Source organism: Poecilia formosa, unplaced genomic scaffold (assembly GCF_000485575.1).
Source record: "Poecilia formosa unplaced genomic scaffold, Poecilia_formosa-5.1.2 Scaffold393, whole genome shotgun sequence".
Taxonomy (NCBI): Eukaryota; Metazoa; Chordata; class Actinopteri; order Cyprinodontiformes; family Poeciliidae; genus Poecilia; species Poecilia formosa.
Window position 1 is genome coordinate 454,900 of NW_006800332.1, and position 17,419 is coordinate 472,318.

Genomic DNA, 17,419 nt, shown 5'->3' on the forward strand with positions numbered 1-17,419 from the left:
GTGTGTGTGTGTGTGTGTGTGTGTGTGTGTGTGTGTGTGTGTGTGTGTGTGTGAATGTGGGCGGTGTAATTATATTTTGTTTTTGATGACTGAGTTCCAGTAGTGATGACTTGCACAGCTGCTAATTTATGTCTCTCATCATCTACCTGCATCTCCTGGTCTCCAGCTGACCAGAAGACATAGACTCCGACTCTGGATCCCAAGTCTGATCGTCAGAAAACAAAGACAGTGTCTCCTTCACAATGTTGGCTCCACCAGAATCACGTAACCTGTGACTTTGGCTATGAGTTTACAAAAACAGTTAAGCCTTTGAAGAGTAGAGACCAAGGCGATGGCAATGGAGAGACTCAATGTGGCTGCAGTATGTTGCTACACCAAATGGGAACGTATTCTTCTGCTGATAATGTCTTACAGAGCAAAACTAAGTTAAATATTGATATCAAATCTAAACACTGAGAAGCAGCTGAGTTCAACAGAGAAAATAATCTGACAATGAAGGTTTTAATCAAAAATAGTTACATAAAAATGACCGTCACATATCCTCCAAATTTAGATCTACGTCAGGCTTACATTTAATGTCTTAATCTACCAGTGCTAAGTTTCACAAATCAGTGACAATGCTCACTGGGGAGCTTTCCTTCTTCCCTGAACTTATTTTCTACCCAAGCTTTTCAGATCTGCAGGATGTTACGATGAAATATTTAGGTAGAATGCTGCAAGATATGCTATTGACTAGTGTTTGTGAAGCAGCTTTTAGTAACCAATATTTAGCCACTGAGAAAAGTAAATGGAAATTCAGTTGCTCAATACATGGGTACAGAATGTCTTGTTTAAATGTAAGAAATGACTACAAGTACAGCAGTGCAAACTGGGAAAGGAGCTGGAGGTAAGACTCGAACAAACACAAAGGTGTTAGATCCTACTGTGGAAAACAACATCTTGTCTTTCCTCCATTCAAACCCTTGAATGAACACAAGCGTAGACTCCTATCAAACACTGCATGACACAGGTGAATCCTACCCAGACATTTCACCAACTCCAACTTCTTTCGGTCCAATAAATCTGAGATTTTCCAGATATGTTCGGTTATGGTTGCATGTAAGAAATCAACTGCAGCCAGTTACAAACTCCTCTTCTGGAAAAAGCAACCCCTCCCTTGCAATGAATGGAAATGAGTTAAAAAAATCAAGTATCTTTTTCAATATGCAATAAACAGCCCAGAGCATAGTCATATCATGTCTTTAGTTGTGCGTGTTTTTCTTGGAACCGCTCCAGAGAAATGTCAGTAGTGATAGTTCGCCTTTGGGCAGCTGTTGAGAAAATGTAGGTACACTACCCAGACATTCAAGTACTCAGACCTAAAAAGAAAAGAAAAAAAATGGACGCAAACAAGAACTTGATCTCACTTAAGACTGAGCTTTTCCTTCTGCCAAAAGCTTTCTTTCACTCAGAGCTAGAGAACAAACTCCAAACACACGCCGAACTTTCTGTCTTCCATCCCAACATGAGGCTAGAGATCAACTAAAAACCTTCCGTCTAATTCAAGTAGTCAAACCCTGAGAGGCTGGGACCCCTTCTCTGTTAATGCACCTCATGTGACTCTGACCTCCCTCTGAGCCCCTTGGTCAGAAGAACAGACCCCCCCCTCCCCAACCCCCGTTAGCGGCATGACTAGCTGTCTGAGGAATGAGGAATGCCTTGTCATGGAACAGATGGAGACCCCCAGACAATGGAGCCGCATGCGTTTACAACGCCCTGTATAGCAAGGCATGTGCCAATTGTCTAAGCGTGTGCATGTATATATGTGTGTGTGCATTCTTAAAGCATACCCCCACCCCCAATTCAGGAAATCACACTGGAGGTGGGTTCGAGGCCACATCAGAAAATCAGCACTGAATGGGATTCACTTATAGGCTCCAAAACATCATGATGCTTTAAGGAGGAATCATGGAGACGGCTATAGCTTGCTGATGATGTTTCAATCCCAAAGTGTCTCCTTGCATTTACTAGAAGAGAAAGCCACACACACGTTACAGCTAAATCGATATTTAATGATGTCATCCTCGCGACAATAATGACGCAATAAAACCCAGTATCACGGCAGGACTGCTGGAGCAGGGTTCATTAATGAAGCCCCGTATTTGTATAACAGCGCAGTAAAGTTGCAGCGTTTGACGGTCCATCCTTTGCGCTGCTGCTGCTGCTGTAGGATGCCCAAAGCCTTCCGGTAGCTGTGTGTAAGGGCAGATCTGAGTCTCTTCAGGAAACGGGTCTGCTGCCTGACTATGAATCAGGGCTGTGTACGATTGTAGCAGAGACTGAAGCGGCCGCATTTCATTCATTTTACACTATATGAGCCATATGGAGAGATGCGAATCGCGTTGCAGCACAGTCTGAAATGCATAATGACCTCTACACTCAATAATTCAACAACACGCTGCTAGAAATCTCGTTTGCATCGTTATTTCTTGATTGTTAAGACATCAGCGGGTTTTAACACTGGAAATATCAGGGATGAGTGCCAGACTGAATCCCGTGAACTCACCCAAGAGATCGGCGGATGATCGGCTCCCCTCTGCTCCTCCTCTGAGTAAATCCAGGACCCCGGACGGTAAAATACTAATTCAATCGAGGAATCTGGGATAGGGAATTTCGCGAAATCGTTTTCATCCACACTAGGAAAGCGACGTGTGGAAGCGACGTGAAGCCGCAAACCGACCTGATCGATGAAAGCACTCCTTAGAATAATAATAATAATAATAATAATGTTTGGTTGTTGTTGTTTTGTTTTTGTTTTTTTTTTGTTTTTTTTTTTTTTAAAGGGTTAAAATCAGCGGTTCTCTCCAACTCATGCAACCAAAGCGAAATTATTAGAAGAAATAAACCAGAATGTGTGTTTTCGGAGGGTATTCTTTGGGAATTTGGTGCGGCTGTAGTAATCTCGGATGCTTTGGTTGTTGACTGTGCACTTACTGGGCCGCTTCCCCCGGCTCCACCCGCTAACCCAACCTTCCCAGTGCGCCCATTGGCACAGGCAACCGGACATGCAAATCCAAGCTTCCCATTGATGTTTTCCAAAAAAAAAAAAAAATTGAAGAAGAAAAAAAAGAAAGAAAGAAGGGGAATGGGTTCGCTTTCAGCTTCTCTACTGCGCCATCGTGTGGCGTAATACGTCTTACTGCAAGGAAGTTCACCTTCCTCCAAAAAAATACTGTATTATAGTGTACAAAGGTCCCAGATAGAGTGCGTTATATGCTTTTGATTATAATATATGTTATGTGATAGACTAAAAACTAAGAAAATAATGTACCTTTTTAACAATTTTTAAAACAAAAATCTGAAAAGTATGGCGTGCATGCACACAGATTCAGACAGACCAAAACCAATCTAGTGCAACCAATTGCCTTTAGAACTCACCAAACAAAAGAAAAAAAACTGCCCATGTGTAATTTAATCGAAGCATTCAATCGAAGCAGCCGTTGTGTGAAGGCCTCAGAGGTTTGACAGAGAACATTCACCCAACAACAGGATCGTGAAGACCAAGAAACAGAGCAGACAGGTCAGGAAAATAAAGGTGTGGAGATGCTAAAAATAGAATTAGGTTATAAAACACATCACTTTTTGGAGCATTGCTCAATGCAACATCTAAAAATGGAAAGATGGAATAACAGAAATTCCAATAGTGACAGACATCCAGAAAGCAAGTTTTCTTTTTTTTTTATTTTGCAAAAAAATATAAGAAATGTTTTTTTTAGACATCTGCAAGAAGTCCTATTCAAAGATCGGAACAAGCCATACACAGGACACAGCACACAAGTGAGTGAAGATGCTTTGGTTAGGCCTACCTGGCATGGTCCATAGAAAATGTTATCTTTCAGTTCCAAATCTGAGTTTTTCCCATTCCCCAAAGATCCTCTTTGCACAATGTCAATGTTCATTAATATGCTGGTTTTTAGTGGAGCTGACTTCAAAGCGGTCGAGTTAAAGCACCAATAAAAAGCTCAGAGACAAAATTCAACAAAAAAAGAGCTGTTTCTGCTCCAATGAAGCGTGGCCAGCTGCCTCTCACACGCAAAGGAACGCTCCAACTTTCCATCGAAGGAAACTACACGAAAAGAAAGTGCTTTTTCTTCTCCCTCCTCAACATGTGCTGCACTCATTAACTGTGGCTGATTCCCAAAGCTTGAAAAAATAAACCTGTGATTTTGTTGCTGTGTAAGAGCCTGACACACTGTAGGAACAGCTCAGCAGATGTTACTTCAGTGGAGCGAGGCTTAGAGCGAGCACTAATAAGATGCAGTAAAGGAATGCATAAACTGAAAAAAACAAAAAAAAAACAAGCTGTTACAGTTGAATCAATAAACTTTCAGTAGTTCAGTGTAATGCTGTTGACTTGCAGCAAGAAGTTCGAATCCACGTCTGAAATTTTTCTGCAGAGTTTGGACGTTCTCCCTGTAAATAGACTGGTTCTCTCTGGGTCCTCCTGGTTCCTCTCAAAGTCCAAAAACATGATTCGGATAATTGAGCTTTCCAAATCCCCCTTCCTCCCCAGACATGTACAAGTGAGACAGCCTACACACTTGACTCAGTTATACCAGTTCTGTCATGAGGAATGGAAGTTCTGCAAAATATAATGAGAAGCTTGTGAAAGGAAACCCAAAATGTTTGACCCAAGTCAAATAATACCAAATATTGAAGTAATACACTTAAACTTTTACATTTGAAGACATTAACAAATACATTTCTGACCTATTCTTTTATTATTGTGGAAGTTGGCAAATACAAATTTTGATAATCACGACTGACATAAATAAAACAAGAGAGTTTTGGTTTGATTTAACTTCAGACAGAAGAAAAAAAAAAGTCTTTTCATTCAGTGTAAACTTCTGGTTTGAGCTGTAAGCAGTTTCCCTGACAACCACAGCTAGGATGTCTGATTCTTTTGCAACAGCTGCCTCAGAGTGCTGAAGCTTCGCTTGCTAGCATGTTGGACTTTAGCATCAACATTGATATTTATTTATTTTTTGGCATGTCTGGACTGGATGGGTTGTTACTGACATCTGGTGATAATTTAGTCTCAATTGCACTTAAAATATATTTATTTAGAACATTTCTGATGTGTTCAATCCTTATTTTACTCACAGCTTACATATGAAGTACATAATACCTAACTAGCACAAGATTTTTCTCAGATCTAAGGTCTGGTTTCCAATACAAATCAAACACACCAATAACATGCTCCAGTCATCCTTTTTTAAAATTTCTAATGGCTAGCTTCTCTGAATATAGACCCATCAATGCCTCCATTATCTCAAGGCTTAAGTATCTAAGCCTGTAATTATGCTTGCATGTCGATGCAAGACAATTGCAGGAAACCATGGGGTCAAATATGGCCTCCAGTTAGTGACGTTTCCACAGTTGGGTTCTAAAAGCTGAAATGGAAAGATCAATCTGTGATCAAGAAAAACCTCGACTTTCGGCCGTTCAAGGTCAGCAACAAAAAAAGGCCAACCCTTAAATAGACACCTCAATAAGTCTTGCATTTTATTTATACAAAAAGAAAGCATACAAGGAAATAACATATTCTCCAGACACAATGTCACTAATGAGTTTAAAATAAGCACATTGGAGTTTTATGGCAAGTAGACTTTATAATGAAAGGCCATTATTCTGCAGGTTTCCATTAGACCGTCTAATTCCTCTGATAATCTGCTCATCCAGTCTGGCGGGCATCACATTTAGGTGAAAGCTTTGTTCACAGACTCATTCTCCAACAAAGGAAAGCCTTTGGCAGCATCAGATATCCTCTGCAGAGACTATTATTTGGAGGGCAGACATTTTCTTTTCAGGAATATGACTGGCCTTGCTGTCAATAGATTTTAAGTTGCATTCTTTTCTTTTTTTAAATCATGGCAAACACTTGAGGAGACGTGTTTGTTGTGTTAAATAAAATTTAAAACTGTTTCACCAGTAAAATGAATCATTTGCTTCAGTTTTTTTTACAGTAATTCAACAGAATACTATGACATTTTTACATTATCGTCTATATAGGAGCTCAGTTGAACCTCAGATGGCTCATGTTGCAGGTTCACAATGCTGAAGATGTCCAGTCCAGAGCCTCCACCTCAGGCTAATTCTTCTAGCACAGCGATTCCTGCTTATTTAGGGCAAGAACAATGGTCCCTCAGCTTGTCTAGGCGCTGGCCGGTGCCATCCTCTCAGCCTGCCTCCTCTGCATGTAGGCGTTGTACACGTCCAGGAACATGTCCCTGCAGGGTATGTTTGCTTTCAGTTTGGAGCAGATCAGGAAGGAGCCGGCCATCTTGCGGTGGAGAGAGTAAGTCTCCTCAGGGGGCGGAGTGAGGCGATGGCGCAGCATGATGGGGACGAGGTTCTGGATGCGCTGCGTGGTGCTCTGTGTGCCAAAGTCAAAGGGCTCGGTGGACGCAAAGGCTTCGCCAAGGATCATCACAGCCTCAACATGGGCATCCTTAAAGGTCTGATGGCAAACAAGAAGCTACGTTAAGTTGTCTCTTCTTCATGCCCCGATCTACGGTGCCTTGCAAAAGCTTTAATGCCTGTTAAAACGTTTTCACATTTTGCCACCTTACAGCCACAAATCTCAATGCAATACACTGAATTTTAAGTGCAAGACCAACAACAAAAAAGGGCATTTTAAAGTGAGGTGCAAGCACATCCGCAAGTCTTTTGCACTGATTCTACATTTTTGTAGTTCTGAAGAAAATCTTTGCAAGTTAGTTTAACCTCAGTCAGAATGGATTGACAGCATGTGTGAACATCAGTTTTCAAGTTTGCCACAGATCCTTAAGATCCCTGTTTACTTTGCCCTAAATCGAAGGCTAGTCGGTTTGCCTAGACAGTTTGGTTCATTTGGGGAGGTGTGAATGTGCAATCTTACTCTGATGTGGACCAAAAACAGTGAACTTTGTTCTGTTTAAAAACCTAGGTCTTGGTTTGGTTGAAGTGAACTCTGGTGCGGTTTGAATATATATGTGAATGCCAAGTGGACTGGATATCATTCCATTCCAAAAGCAAGAACCAGACTACAGCGCATGCATTCTGGGTAAATACAACCAAAACAATAGTGTGAGGCGAAAGAAATGGATCGTGTTTTTTTTTTTTTTAACCAGTGACACTAAACACTTCAGTGACACATTACACTTCATTTTTGTTGGGCTCAGCGCCTTCTTCAGAGGTTTCTGTGTCACTTCCATCAGTGGTTTTTGGTGCAGTGCCACCACAGGCGAGGGGGTGAAATGTTTTTTTCAAAGGGTTTAGTTTGTTTGACATTGCAGTATGAAAACCAAAGGCACAAGCTGAAAATGAAACAAATGTTGCAATTTTGGTCTCAGGACTATCAGGTGTCAAAACACTGTATGTTGGATTTAAGTCTGGACTTTGACTGGGCCATCCAAACACATGATTATCCTTTGATCAAAATCATTCTACTGTAGCCCTAGCTATATGGTTAGAGTTGTTGTCTTATGAAAAGGTGAGCCTGCAAATCATCCACGCGGTGTGTTGAGGTTGGTGTGTAGTGGTAAATTCCACCACACTGGGTTTAATATTGAGTTCAATTTTGGTCTAAACTGTTCTGATCAGTAACATATGAAGGCAGTTGGAAAAGAGGATGGGAGGTATGAAATGACATCAAGCACAGAATGCAAATAACAAAGGTCAGATTAGGCTGAAGAAAACACTACATTAAAAATAAATGAGCAAAGCAGATGCAGCAGATTTAATTAAAACAGCCCACCTTGGTCTCAAAGCCTGTCAAGAACTTCAGGTCTTTGGATTTGGACAGGACGGTGTCCCGATCACCAACAGAAGCTGCATAAACCACCTGGACACATGATGTGAGAGTCCTGACAAAACCATCATGTAGCTGCAGAAACTGCATTAGCGCCATTAGCAGCTGCAAAATGTCTACATGGATGAGTTTCCTTGGTAGTCAGATCCTCAGTGTTCAATTATTCAGAGAAAATCTTCCTTCATAAATCATGTATTGAGATTCACAACAGTCAGCATACCTGGATGTAGTCATCTGTGAAAGTTTCTGGGTAGCCTCTGCAGGCTCCAAAGTCTAAGAGGACGACCTGCAGACAAGGATCGGGGTTAGGATTCGTGCTGCATATCAGAGGAAGACGAGTTCAAAAGGTTCCATTGTGTTAAACACATTCTCCAAATGCAGATTCCTCACCTTGTTGGTTTCAGAGTTGTAAAAGAAGTTGGCCCAGTTTGGATCAGTCTGCATGAACCTGAACTCAAACAGCTCCCTCAGACATAAGTGCAGGATGTTGTAACAGATCTGCAAAGGAAACAAGACAAGGATTTTATTCCTAAATGCATCTGATGGTCATGTCATAAAGCTTTGCAACAAAGTGGATCATCCTTGGGAAAAAAATCTATTTATATAAACAAAACAACAGTATTTAGATGACAAGATATTCAGATTACTTTTGTTTATATGCAAGATGCAGATATAGCAAAGCTTGTGATCACTGCATCCTTGCAAAAACAATTTTTGCAAATAAATATACAAATATTTCACTCCAACGCCTAAAACCCATGTGCTTCTCGAGTCAAACTGTACCTGGTTCCTCGTTTCCTGATCCAGGTCTATGCAGCAATCCAGAGGGACTCCTTGCACCAGCTCCATGGATATCACCCTGCGTGCGGACAACTCGCCGATTACCTCTGGGACCTGGAAATATGGGTCACCCTCCAGCAGTGACCTGCAGGCCAGACATGTGTTGTCCAATAACAGCAAAAAATAATAAAAAAAAAAAAAAAAATCTTTAACAAGAGTTTGGAAAAAGTGGTTTGAATTTGACATGATGCAAGTCAGTGCACTGACAAACCGCTTTGTGGCTAAGACGTATAAAATTACCTGAACTTCTTGGCGCTCTCTGCTTCCCTCTTATAGTCGCACTCCCACCCCAGCTCTCTCTGGAGAACCTCCAAGCTGCTGTCTGCAAACAGTCCTGTGGACAAATGGAGCAAAACTCAGCATGTAAAAACAACCAGAGCATAACCGTTCACTTCATTGTTGAATGTGGCATTTCAGATGATGTGTGTGGGAAAAAAGAAGGAGTTGAATCAGTAAGACTTTGTGCAGAAGATTTTGTCTTTAACCCTCGTCAACACCTGATGCCACAATAATGTTTCAGGCTAGACAACATTTCTAAAAGACACTTGTATATTATTAATTAAAGCAGAAATAGCCACCTGGAAAATGATCCTAACATTTAGTTTCCTGCATCTCATTCCTTCTATTTGCATTTTTTGGTTCCATCTGTTTAACAAAAATGTTAAAGTTGATAAAACCCAAAAGAACAATAGATGGTGTGGAACTGGAGAGCTGGTACAACTGTAGCACCACCTCATGGTCAACTGCAGTGATGACACTGAATGAAAGAAAAAGATTAAAATTGAAATAATAATGTTTAATGTAATCAGCTAATAACTTCTGGAAATAAAACTAAACAGCATTAACTCAAGTTTATATCACATCCTCTGGTACACTTGCAGTATCGTTACAGGTAAAAAAAAAAAAAAAAGTAATCAAATGCAATCATTTTAAAATTCTTTTGCATTTGGTTACTGCATTAGTTTTGCATTTCCCTTTAGTTGATCAAGAAGAGCCAACAGAAGGAAGCTTTTCATCTTCACTTAGTGCGATGCTCTGTGTTCCTACACAGCATGCTGCTCAACACTCTGAATCTGCAGCTATAGTCTCGTTATTAATATTCCTGGTGCAAGAAGGAACTTCTTTTTTTTTTTTTTGGTTCTCATACATACTTCACAAACTGATAAATTTTAAGTTTTTTTTTTATTTTTTATCATTTAGTCACATTTCACAGTAAGGCAGGTGTGCACAAAGTATGGCCTGGGGGATTACTTCTTTTTTTATCATAAAATAACTAAAATCAAAACTCATTTTCTAAACAGTATAAAATGGAAGTTTGAAGAGATAAAATGGAAAGAACAGGTTAGAAAATCATTGTATAAACAAAGCCTCCCAAGTATGTGACTGACAGGATTATTTATTAAAAGATTTAGTCAGTGCCCATATGAGCTCATCTCTAATACACTTAATGTTGATTTTCAGGTCTAAGCCAACAAGTCAAACAGCATTTTCTACTTTTTTAATTCCTGGGACTTTGTGCAATTTACAGACAATAAAAAACAAATATGGTTAAGAGATGATTTTACAGCAGTTAGTTAAATAATACTACTAATAATTATAATAATAAAAACACACATTTATAAGTGTTGATAATGTTTAAAATACAAATACAGGATTTTGCAGTTTGTAATAATCTCCAGGAAATTAAAACAGTTTGTACCATAAACAATAGATGGAAATGGAAGTAGGATGTTGTATTTCAGAGGAATTATGGACTACAGTCTAGTCATTTTTAATGGAGAACGTGATTAGAGAACATTTGGCTGGAAACCTGTGTAAGTTTTTAATTTCACCAGTTGCACATATCAGGGTGTTCAAGTTTCTGAAGAAACTGGCGGTTGTAAGGAGGCTGATCATTTTCATAAAGGTAGTTCCTGCTCAAAAATAACTGTGTTTTAGTGTGTAATCTGTAAGAATCTGCAAGTCTAACTAACTTATGTTTTAATTTTGTTTCTCTCACTAGCAAACTTGGTTAGTGAAACAACGTAGCTTTTGGAATATTAAGCATTGCAGCCAGAAATGCTATGAAAAGAAAATGCTGCAGCGATAAAGAGTGGTAAGATATTATTAACAGCATTACCTTCTGGCAGAACCACACTCATCTTCAGTACCGACATCAGGTTGTCTATGTCACTCTGGATGCTCTCTGCTACTCCAGGGTACTGGGATGGAAATGAGAATAAAAAGATTAGAATTAAGACAAACATTGAGGGAAAGATGGTATGTCTGTTTGTGTGAACTGTTTTCTACCTGAATCTTCATGGCAATCTCTCTTCCATCCTTCAACACCCCATGATGCACCTGTCCGATGGAAGCCGCGGCAAACGGTTTATCCTCAAACGATGAGAGCTTCTCCCTCCATCCTGGCCCGAGCTCCTCCTGTAGGACTTTCTACTCAGACAGAAACACGCACACACACACTTTTCTGTGATTCATTCGATTCAGTCAGTCACTTTGCATCTGTCACAGACAGATCGTGCTTACGGTCATCTGCCATGTGGGCATGAAGTCTGCGCTCTGTCGGACTCTCTCAAAGATCTTCTGCAGCTGAGGGTTGATGAAGGAGTTGTCTGAGAAAAGGGAAAACATGCCAAGGTTGGAAAACAACTCTGACTGTGAGCAGATTTTCACATGAAGCCGTGAGAGTGGGTACCTTGTATGCTGAGCATCTGGCCTATTTTCAGAGCTGCTCCTCGAACCTTACACAGGGTGTTGACGATTCTTTCAGCGTTGGCCTCCGACAGGAAGGGCGAGTCCATCAGGGCATTCATCTCTGGAAACACCACATAAAAACAGACATGCTACAAAATGCATTCTGAGAACATATGATACTCAATATTAACAGATTACTCCTAAAAAAGAAAAAAGAAATTAGAGCAAGCTGTGATTCCCACAGAGCTCAACTCCTAAACCTTTCAAAGGCTCGTTAAACTGCTTGATCCAAAGCTAGCCCAACTTCTCAGAGTCCCAACAGCTTCCCATTAATCTGTTGAGTTTGTGAAATGTCTGACTGCAGCGAGAACACTAAACAGAGAAGTGAGAATGTCTTCACCTCCTTTTTGTTTCCCTCCTAGCGACTGCTTGGCCACCTCTGCGATGGCACCCATGCCCAGTCCGACAGCCAGTCCTGCAGGGGCCACACACACAAACATTTAATGCTGAGGCTTCTGTCGGAAGAGTTCAAGCGTTTTTCAAATGTTTTTAAAATTCTGGCAATAAGGTTTGTTAGCATTTGGTTACCACTGCCAGCATTAGTAGCGCTTTTGACTATAAAAAATATACAATATATAGCAATACACTGTACATACTTGCAAGTGACATTAAAACCACCATGATTAATAATTTTAGTGTTGCGTTGAAATTGGTGGTTTTAATGTCACAAAATAGGAGAAGCATCAAGGGGTATGATTACTTTTGGAAGACACTAAAGAAATCTGGTATTTACATTTTAAAGGGAATATATTATGTAATTTTGACTTCTGAGTTTTATATCATAGCATTTGATTTACAGCATTTGGTTGTGCTATAAAATGGAACTGTGCCTGGAAAATACATAACACTGCCCTTGTTAACAAGAATTTTAACTCTGTAATGAATATTCAGAAAGAAAGAAAAAAAAAAACTGTCTTTGAGCCAAAACAGAAACAAAACAAGTTATTCTCACCGCCAAAATTAACGAGCCGGCTGATTCTTGTGGAGGGAACCTTCCTCTCCTTGGCTCGCTCACTCAGCTGAAGAAGGTGGAAAAAACTGTTATCACAAGTAATTCATAACAGTGCGAGTAAAGGAGAAAAAAAATGTGACTGAGTAGGTTTAAGAAATACAAGTGGAGTTCTGACTTTGCTTGCATTTCATCTAATGCAGCACTACTCTGCTCCAACTGACACATCAGTGCTTCCACATTATAAATTAAATGTACTAAAACACCCTGAGGTATTCATCTCCAAACCTCATTTTAAATACAAACTAGCTCAGATCAAGATTTCTCTATACACAGTAAATATTGTATAATGTGCAGTGATATACAGCGCAGGCATTTCAAACCAACCTTCTGTCTGACTGGTTTTGCCTGGCCCTGTTTTGCCTCTCTGGCTTTCTTTATGTCCTCAGGCGTGAGCTTGGCCACCACCGTGTCGTGGACAGATCTGCTCTGGCAGTAGAAGCGCCGATGGCTGTGGACGGTGTGCAGGAAGCGAGAGTTCTGTCCTGGCCAGCCCGCTCCACCTGGAGCTGTGCCTGGATCAGAAAGAGTTCCAAGAATAAGAGGAAACAGGAAATGTTCGACAGCATAAAGACATGAAGGTGATAACTTCGATCACTCTGCTGGATCAGAGTGTAACACCTGTGTTTTGGCTGTGTATCACAGAGACTGAACGAGCGACACTGGTGCCATATTGACAGAGAAGGAATACGCTGAACTAAACATCGATGCTTGTTCTTCCGTAGCCTGACATTTAAAGGCTGCTAGAGACGAGCAACAGAGAGTTCATGTTTATTGAGCATTTGATGTCAGCAATATATTTCAAAACTTTTGGACCACAAAAACAAAGCTTGGGTTAAACATCAAGACAAGGACATCCTGGAAAGATGAATGTAAAACCACTGGAGAGCCAGAGTTTCAGCAGGAACGCCCACTACCAGTCTGAAGAAATAAGGTTTTGGTAATTAAGTGCAAACATTACTTTTTGTAGAGCAGACAAAGCTAAAAATTAGTGGTGGGACTTGCTTAAACCTTTTGAATCAAGTTAATTAAAGAGCCAGTAATTAATCAATCATATTTTAATTGAAAGCTATATATCAACAACATAAGTAACATTTTCAATCCACAAACCCTTTTTGTTTGCGCTATTATACCCAATCAGCTTTCAAGTGTTTCAGGAATCCTTAATCATTCATTTTTGTTTCTAAAATCTGGCAAATCGAATCTGGCAATAGCACTGGGGACATCTGAGGTAGCTGCAACCATTAAAATATATGTAAACATTTACATAAGGTTAATTTTTATCAAACCATTGGTAATTGTAAACTGGTCCATTCCTATTCTGAAGTGAGAAAATAATATTCAAAGAAACTTTGTTTAAAACCACAGCCAGTGGAAATACTAGTCAATGTATCCTGAAATACATCTAAAACATTGTGAGAGCTGTCAAAAGGAAAGCTGCCCTGAGATTTCTTGACTTCCAAAGTCAAATCTCCACTAAAGAGGAGAGGGTCAGACAGTTTGTATTTAATGGAGACCAAAGGGACAATTTATTTGGTACACTGTTGGTCAGTTATAATGAAAACATTATATTCATCCGCTTTCAAAGATATTTAGACCAAGTTCAAAGATTTCTCAGTTTCTGCCTGAGTTTTCTCTTTCTTTTAAATATGAGGTTTAAATGACTTGCAGGCATGTTTTTTTAGATTCCCTTGGTACCACAAGTTTGGTATTTTAATACCTGTGTGCATCCCTGAAGTCGGTCCTACTCCTTCTTGGCTTTGCTCTGCAGTTCCAGGGGAGAACTCGGATCCCACTGCCCATCTGGCTGCTTCATCTGGGTCCATATTCTCCCAGCCTTCTGCATCCGGAAACACATCTTCCTTTATAGACTACGATGCACACACACAAACATGACAGAAAGCATTTAGACAAAGATAGGAGCAGTCGAGCGAAACCTTTGGTGTGTCCCACAGTCACAGACAGCTTATTACACTCACTTCATTGGTGCTGCCCATAAAAGTGGCCAGCAGGCCTTCAGCCACATCCTGAGCAGCTTTGACTCCTGCACCCACAGATGAGTTGCAGGCCATTAATCTAAGCTGCTCTCCCTGGGTGGTGACCAGAGCAGAACCCACTTTACCTGCCCCACGCAGCACCTGCAGGACCTCTGACAGCATCACTTCAGACACACAGAAGGGAGCAAATGAAACAGGGTGGTCTGAAATGGCCAAACACATCAGCCGCAGTTCTCCACCACGCTGAAACTACACTAGGAGGACAATACCGTTGTGAATACAACTGAAACGTTAATAATAATCCAAATTCAAGCTGCAGTTGGAGGTTTAACCTTGGATTTGTCTGGGTAGAAAAGTTACCAGACATGAGCCAGAAACACGTGTTAACTCAAATCAGTGCGGGGAAAAAATATTCTCGAAATCATAGCAAACATTGCTCTGTGTTTAGCTCCTGAATGTACTCAAGTCAACATACGGAGCTGCAGCTGAAACATGCTGAAAACGACGAGCTAGTGACTGCAAACTTAAACCCACGGTTCTAAAGTCTGGAAGAACAGCACCGGTCTAGGCTATACCCTAGCTAGGACTTACTTTTATTGAATAAAATCGTCTTCCAGTATTTGTTCAACGGATGCCCTTCCAGCAGCTCTTTATGGTCTGTTTTGCAACGGCACACAACACCCGGAAGTTAAAGCTCAACAGATTGAACTAACGTCCAATCATAGAAGTAGATGGGCGGGGTTTTGATTGCAAAACGACGGGTACGTTCTTTTGACCAACCGCAGCACTAAATAGTCGATGACGAAACTGCAACAGGAGTAAATCGACCAATGGTGTTTAACAAAAGGCGGGTCAAAGCAGAAAAAAATCTCCAATGAGGGTTAAGAGGTGTTCCTGTGGAGGTGGGTTACTAAATACACGTGCTTTGAGGTACAGTTAGCAAACTTATGATTATTTTTCTCAAGGTTCCTGATGTAAGCATATCGTTTGCCATTCTTTGTTATTTGCAATAGTAACTGAATTATTTTTAGACACTTTTTTGCAGTAAATTGAAAAGACTATTTTTTGTGTGGATTAGCATGTTACCAACTATCATGGTAACGTGATAGTTTACCATGTTTTCACTGGTATATTATATTCCTACACAGCTGTAGGAATATAAACATGTGACACATTTAAACGTCATGTGAAATATAAGCTGCATTCCAAAATTATTTAAAAACAGCAATTTTCTTATAGAAAATGTATAGCATGAACTGTGAGAGTTGGAAAGTGATGCCAGAGATGCTCTCCAAGGGAGCTGACAGAGCTTGGGCAATATTGAAAAGAAAATGGACAAATGATTCAATGTTTAGATGCATAAATCTCTAAATGACATGCAGCTATACCTAGTTTTTAAAAAAGCATTGGCTCAGTGGGGCTTAATACAAATGCACACCACACTTTTCAGAACTTATTTGTAAAACTGTCATTTGTCACTTTAAATCTTAATAAAATGCATTGAGTTTGATATTTAATAAAAGGCGGGTCAAAGCAGAAAAAAACCTCCAATGAGGGTTAAGAGGTGTTCCCTTGGAGGTGGGTTATTAAATACACGTGCTTTGAGGTACAGTTAGCAAACTTGTGATTATTTTTCTCAATAAAATGCATTGAGTTTGATGAAATATGACAAAATGTCAAAGAATCTGAATAGTTTTGCAAGGCACTGGAAATTGTAAAATTATGTTTGCAGCATGGAATGAAATACAATTAAAGCACATAATAAGGTGGTATGTGGCCCTCTGCTGGACAGACATTAAGACTTTGGATTCTGTCCATCTCTTTGTGAAAAACAGTGCAAAACATACTGACCACTACTTGCATCCATCTCTAATCTGCCACAAGCCAAAAATAGAATTGATGAGATAGATATAGATGGGTAATTCCCAGCTACTCCTGAAAGATTGCACTTACCAAGCTTAAAAGCAGGAACTGGTGTCAAAATGTTTAGGGGGGAAATATAGTGAAACATTAATGATGCTTGCTGTCTGTTTGATTGTTGTGGAACACAATGTGTGAAGAAGTGAAACAGGAGAAGCTTGGCTCTACAATGTTAGGTTCAGTGCCAGTAGGAAATAAAGGAGACGCATCATGTTTCAACTCAGTGAAGGAACAGGTTACAAAAGGCAAATGATGAAAAACAAAAAAAATCATATTACTTTTCAGAAAAGCAAATACAGTGCGTCTAAGTCAGGACCAGAATAAATCATTTTAAAGCTTTTTCCACCTTTGACGTAGCACATACCCTGTTCAATTCAGCTGAAAAACAGATATGTTTGAGATGGGATATATTAAAATAAAAAAGGTGAAATATGGGCTATAATAAAGTGTAGGTAATAATCAAAAATTGCAGTATATTGAGGGCCAATAGTGAAGAAATAGGATGTTTTTCTTACAATATTGATGAAGAAAGGACAGAAACTAATTAAGGAGAGTACCAGGAGGCCCAAGATCACAGCAACACTGAAGTAGCTGCAGGAATTTCTGCCCAATGGTGACTGTGTTCAAAATGACATCATTCTTCTGTATTCTTCAAATGTCTGAACTAAGCAGTAAAACATCCAGGCCTGGCTAAAATCTCCCAGAACCTAGTGAGGTAATGTTGTATACAGTCTGATGTAGTCATACTTTAATTTTTAGCACCATAATTCTAAAAGGTTTTTCTTGGCAGAGAAGCAACTCTCTTCTCTGCATCACAAAAAATTACTGTAAAATAATGGTAGTGGCAGCATCATGTAGTGAGGTAACCGCATCAGATGGAACATTATTTTTAAATAAAATTATGGATTGCTTCAGAATCAGTTTGGATCCAAAACAGTCCGTTGTTTGCTACAAAGCTAGTGAGAAGGATCAATTTCATTTCTCAGCTTTGCTGTAAAATTAAAGAAAAATCATCAACAACAACAGGGTCTTTTCATCAGGAAAAAAAAAAGTTTTGGAATAAAATCTGAC

At 39.8% G+C, this 17,419-nt stretch overlaps 2 protein-coding genes across 2 annotated transcripts in view; both read right to left on the reverse strand.

The window, feature by feature from the left end:
* The window catches only part of numbl (NUMB like endocytic adaptor protein), a 59,967-nt gene extending 56,953 nt beyond the window's left edge, over positions 1-3,014 (reverse strand). Inside the window, exon 1 of the mRNA XM_007575992.2 lies at positions 2,546-3,014. The gene's annotated coding sequence lies outside the window, so the exon portion shown is untranslated. The remainder of the gene's footprint in view (positions 1-2,545) is intronic.
* Positions 3,015-5,515: 2,501 nt separating this feature from the next.
* On the reverse strand, positions 5,516-15,128 carry coq8b (coenzyme Q8B). Its single transcript, XM_007575993.2, has 16 exons — positions 15,020-15,128; positions 14,411-14,592; positions 14,152-14,302; positions 12,759-12,946; positions 12,375-12,441; positions 11,763-11,837; positions 11,364-11,483; positions 11,195-11,280; positions 10,961-11,101; positions 10,791-10,872; positions 8,912-9,005; positions 8,615-8,756; positions 8,222-8,329; positions 8,052-8,117; positions 7,778-7,864; positions 5,516-6,499 (listed from the first exon to the last, which is right to left on the reverse strand). Coding segments are annotated over exons 1-16 (1,896 nt in total). The 5' UTR covers positions 15,021-15,128; the 3' UTR covers positions 5,516-6,193.
* Positions 15,129-17,419: the final 2,291 nt, after the last annotated feature.

Coding starts and splice junctions, on each gene's coding strand:
- coq8b (XM_007575993.2), bottom strand. Junction 11,484..11,762: donor AGGAGGGAAACAAAAAGGAG/GTGAAGACATTC, acceptor TGGTGTTTCCAG/AGATGAATGCCCTGATGGAC. Junction 11,281..11,363: donor CCAGATGCTCAGCATACAAG/GTACCCACTCTC, acceptor CCCTTTTCTCAG/ACAACTCCTTCATCAACCCT.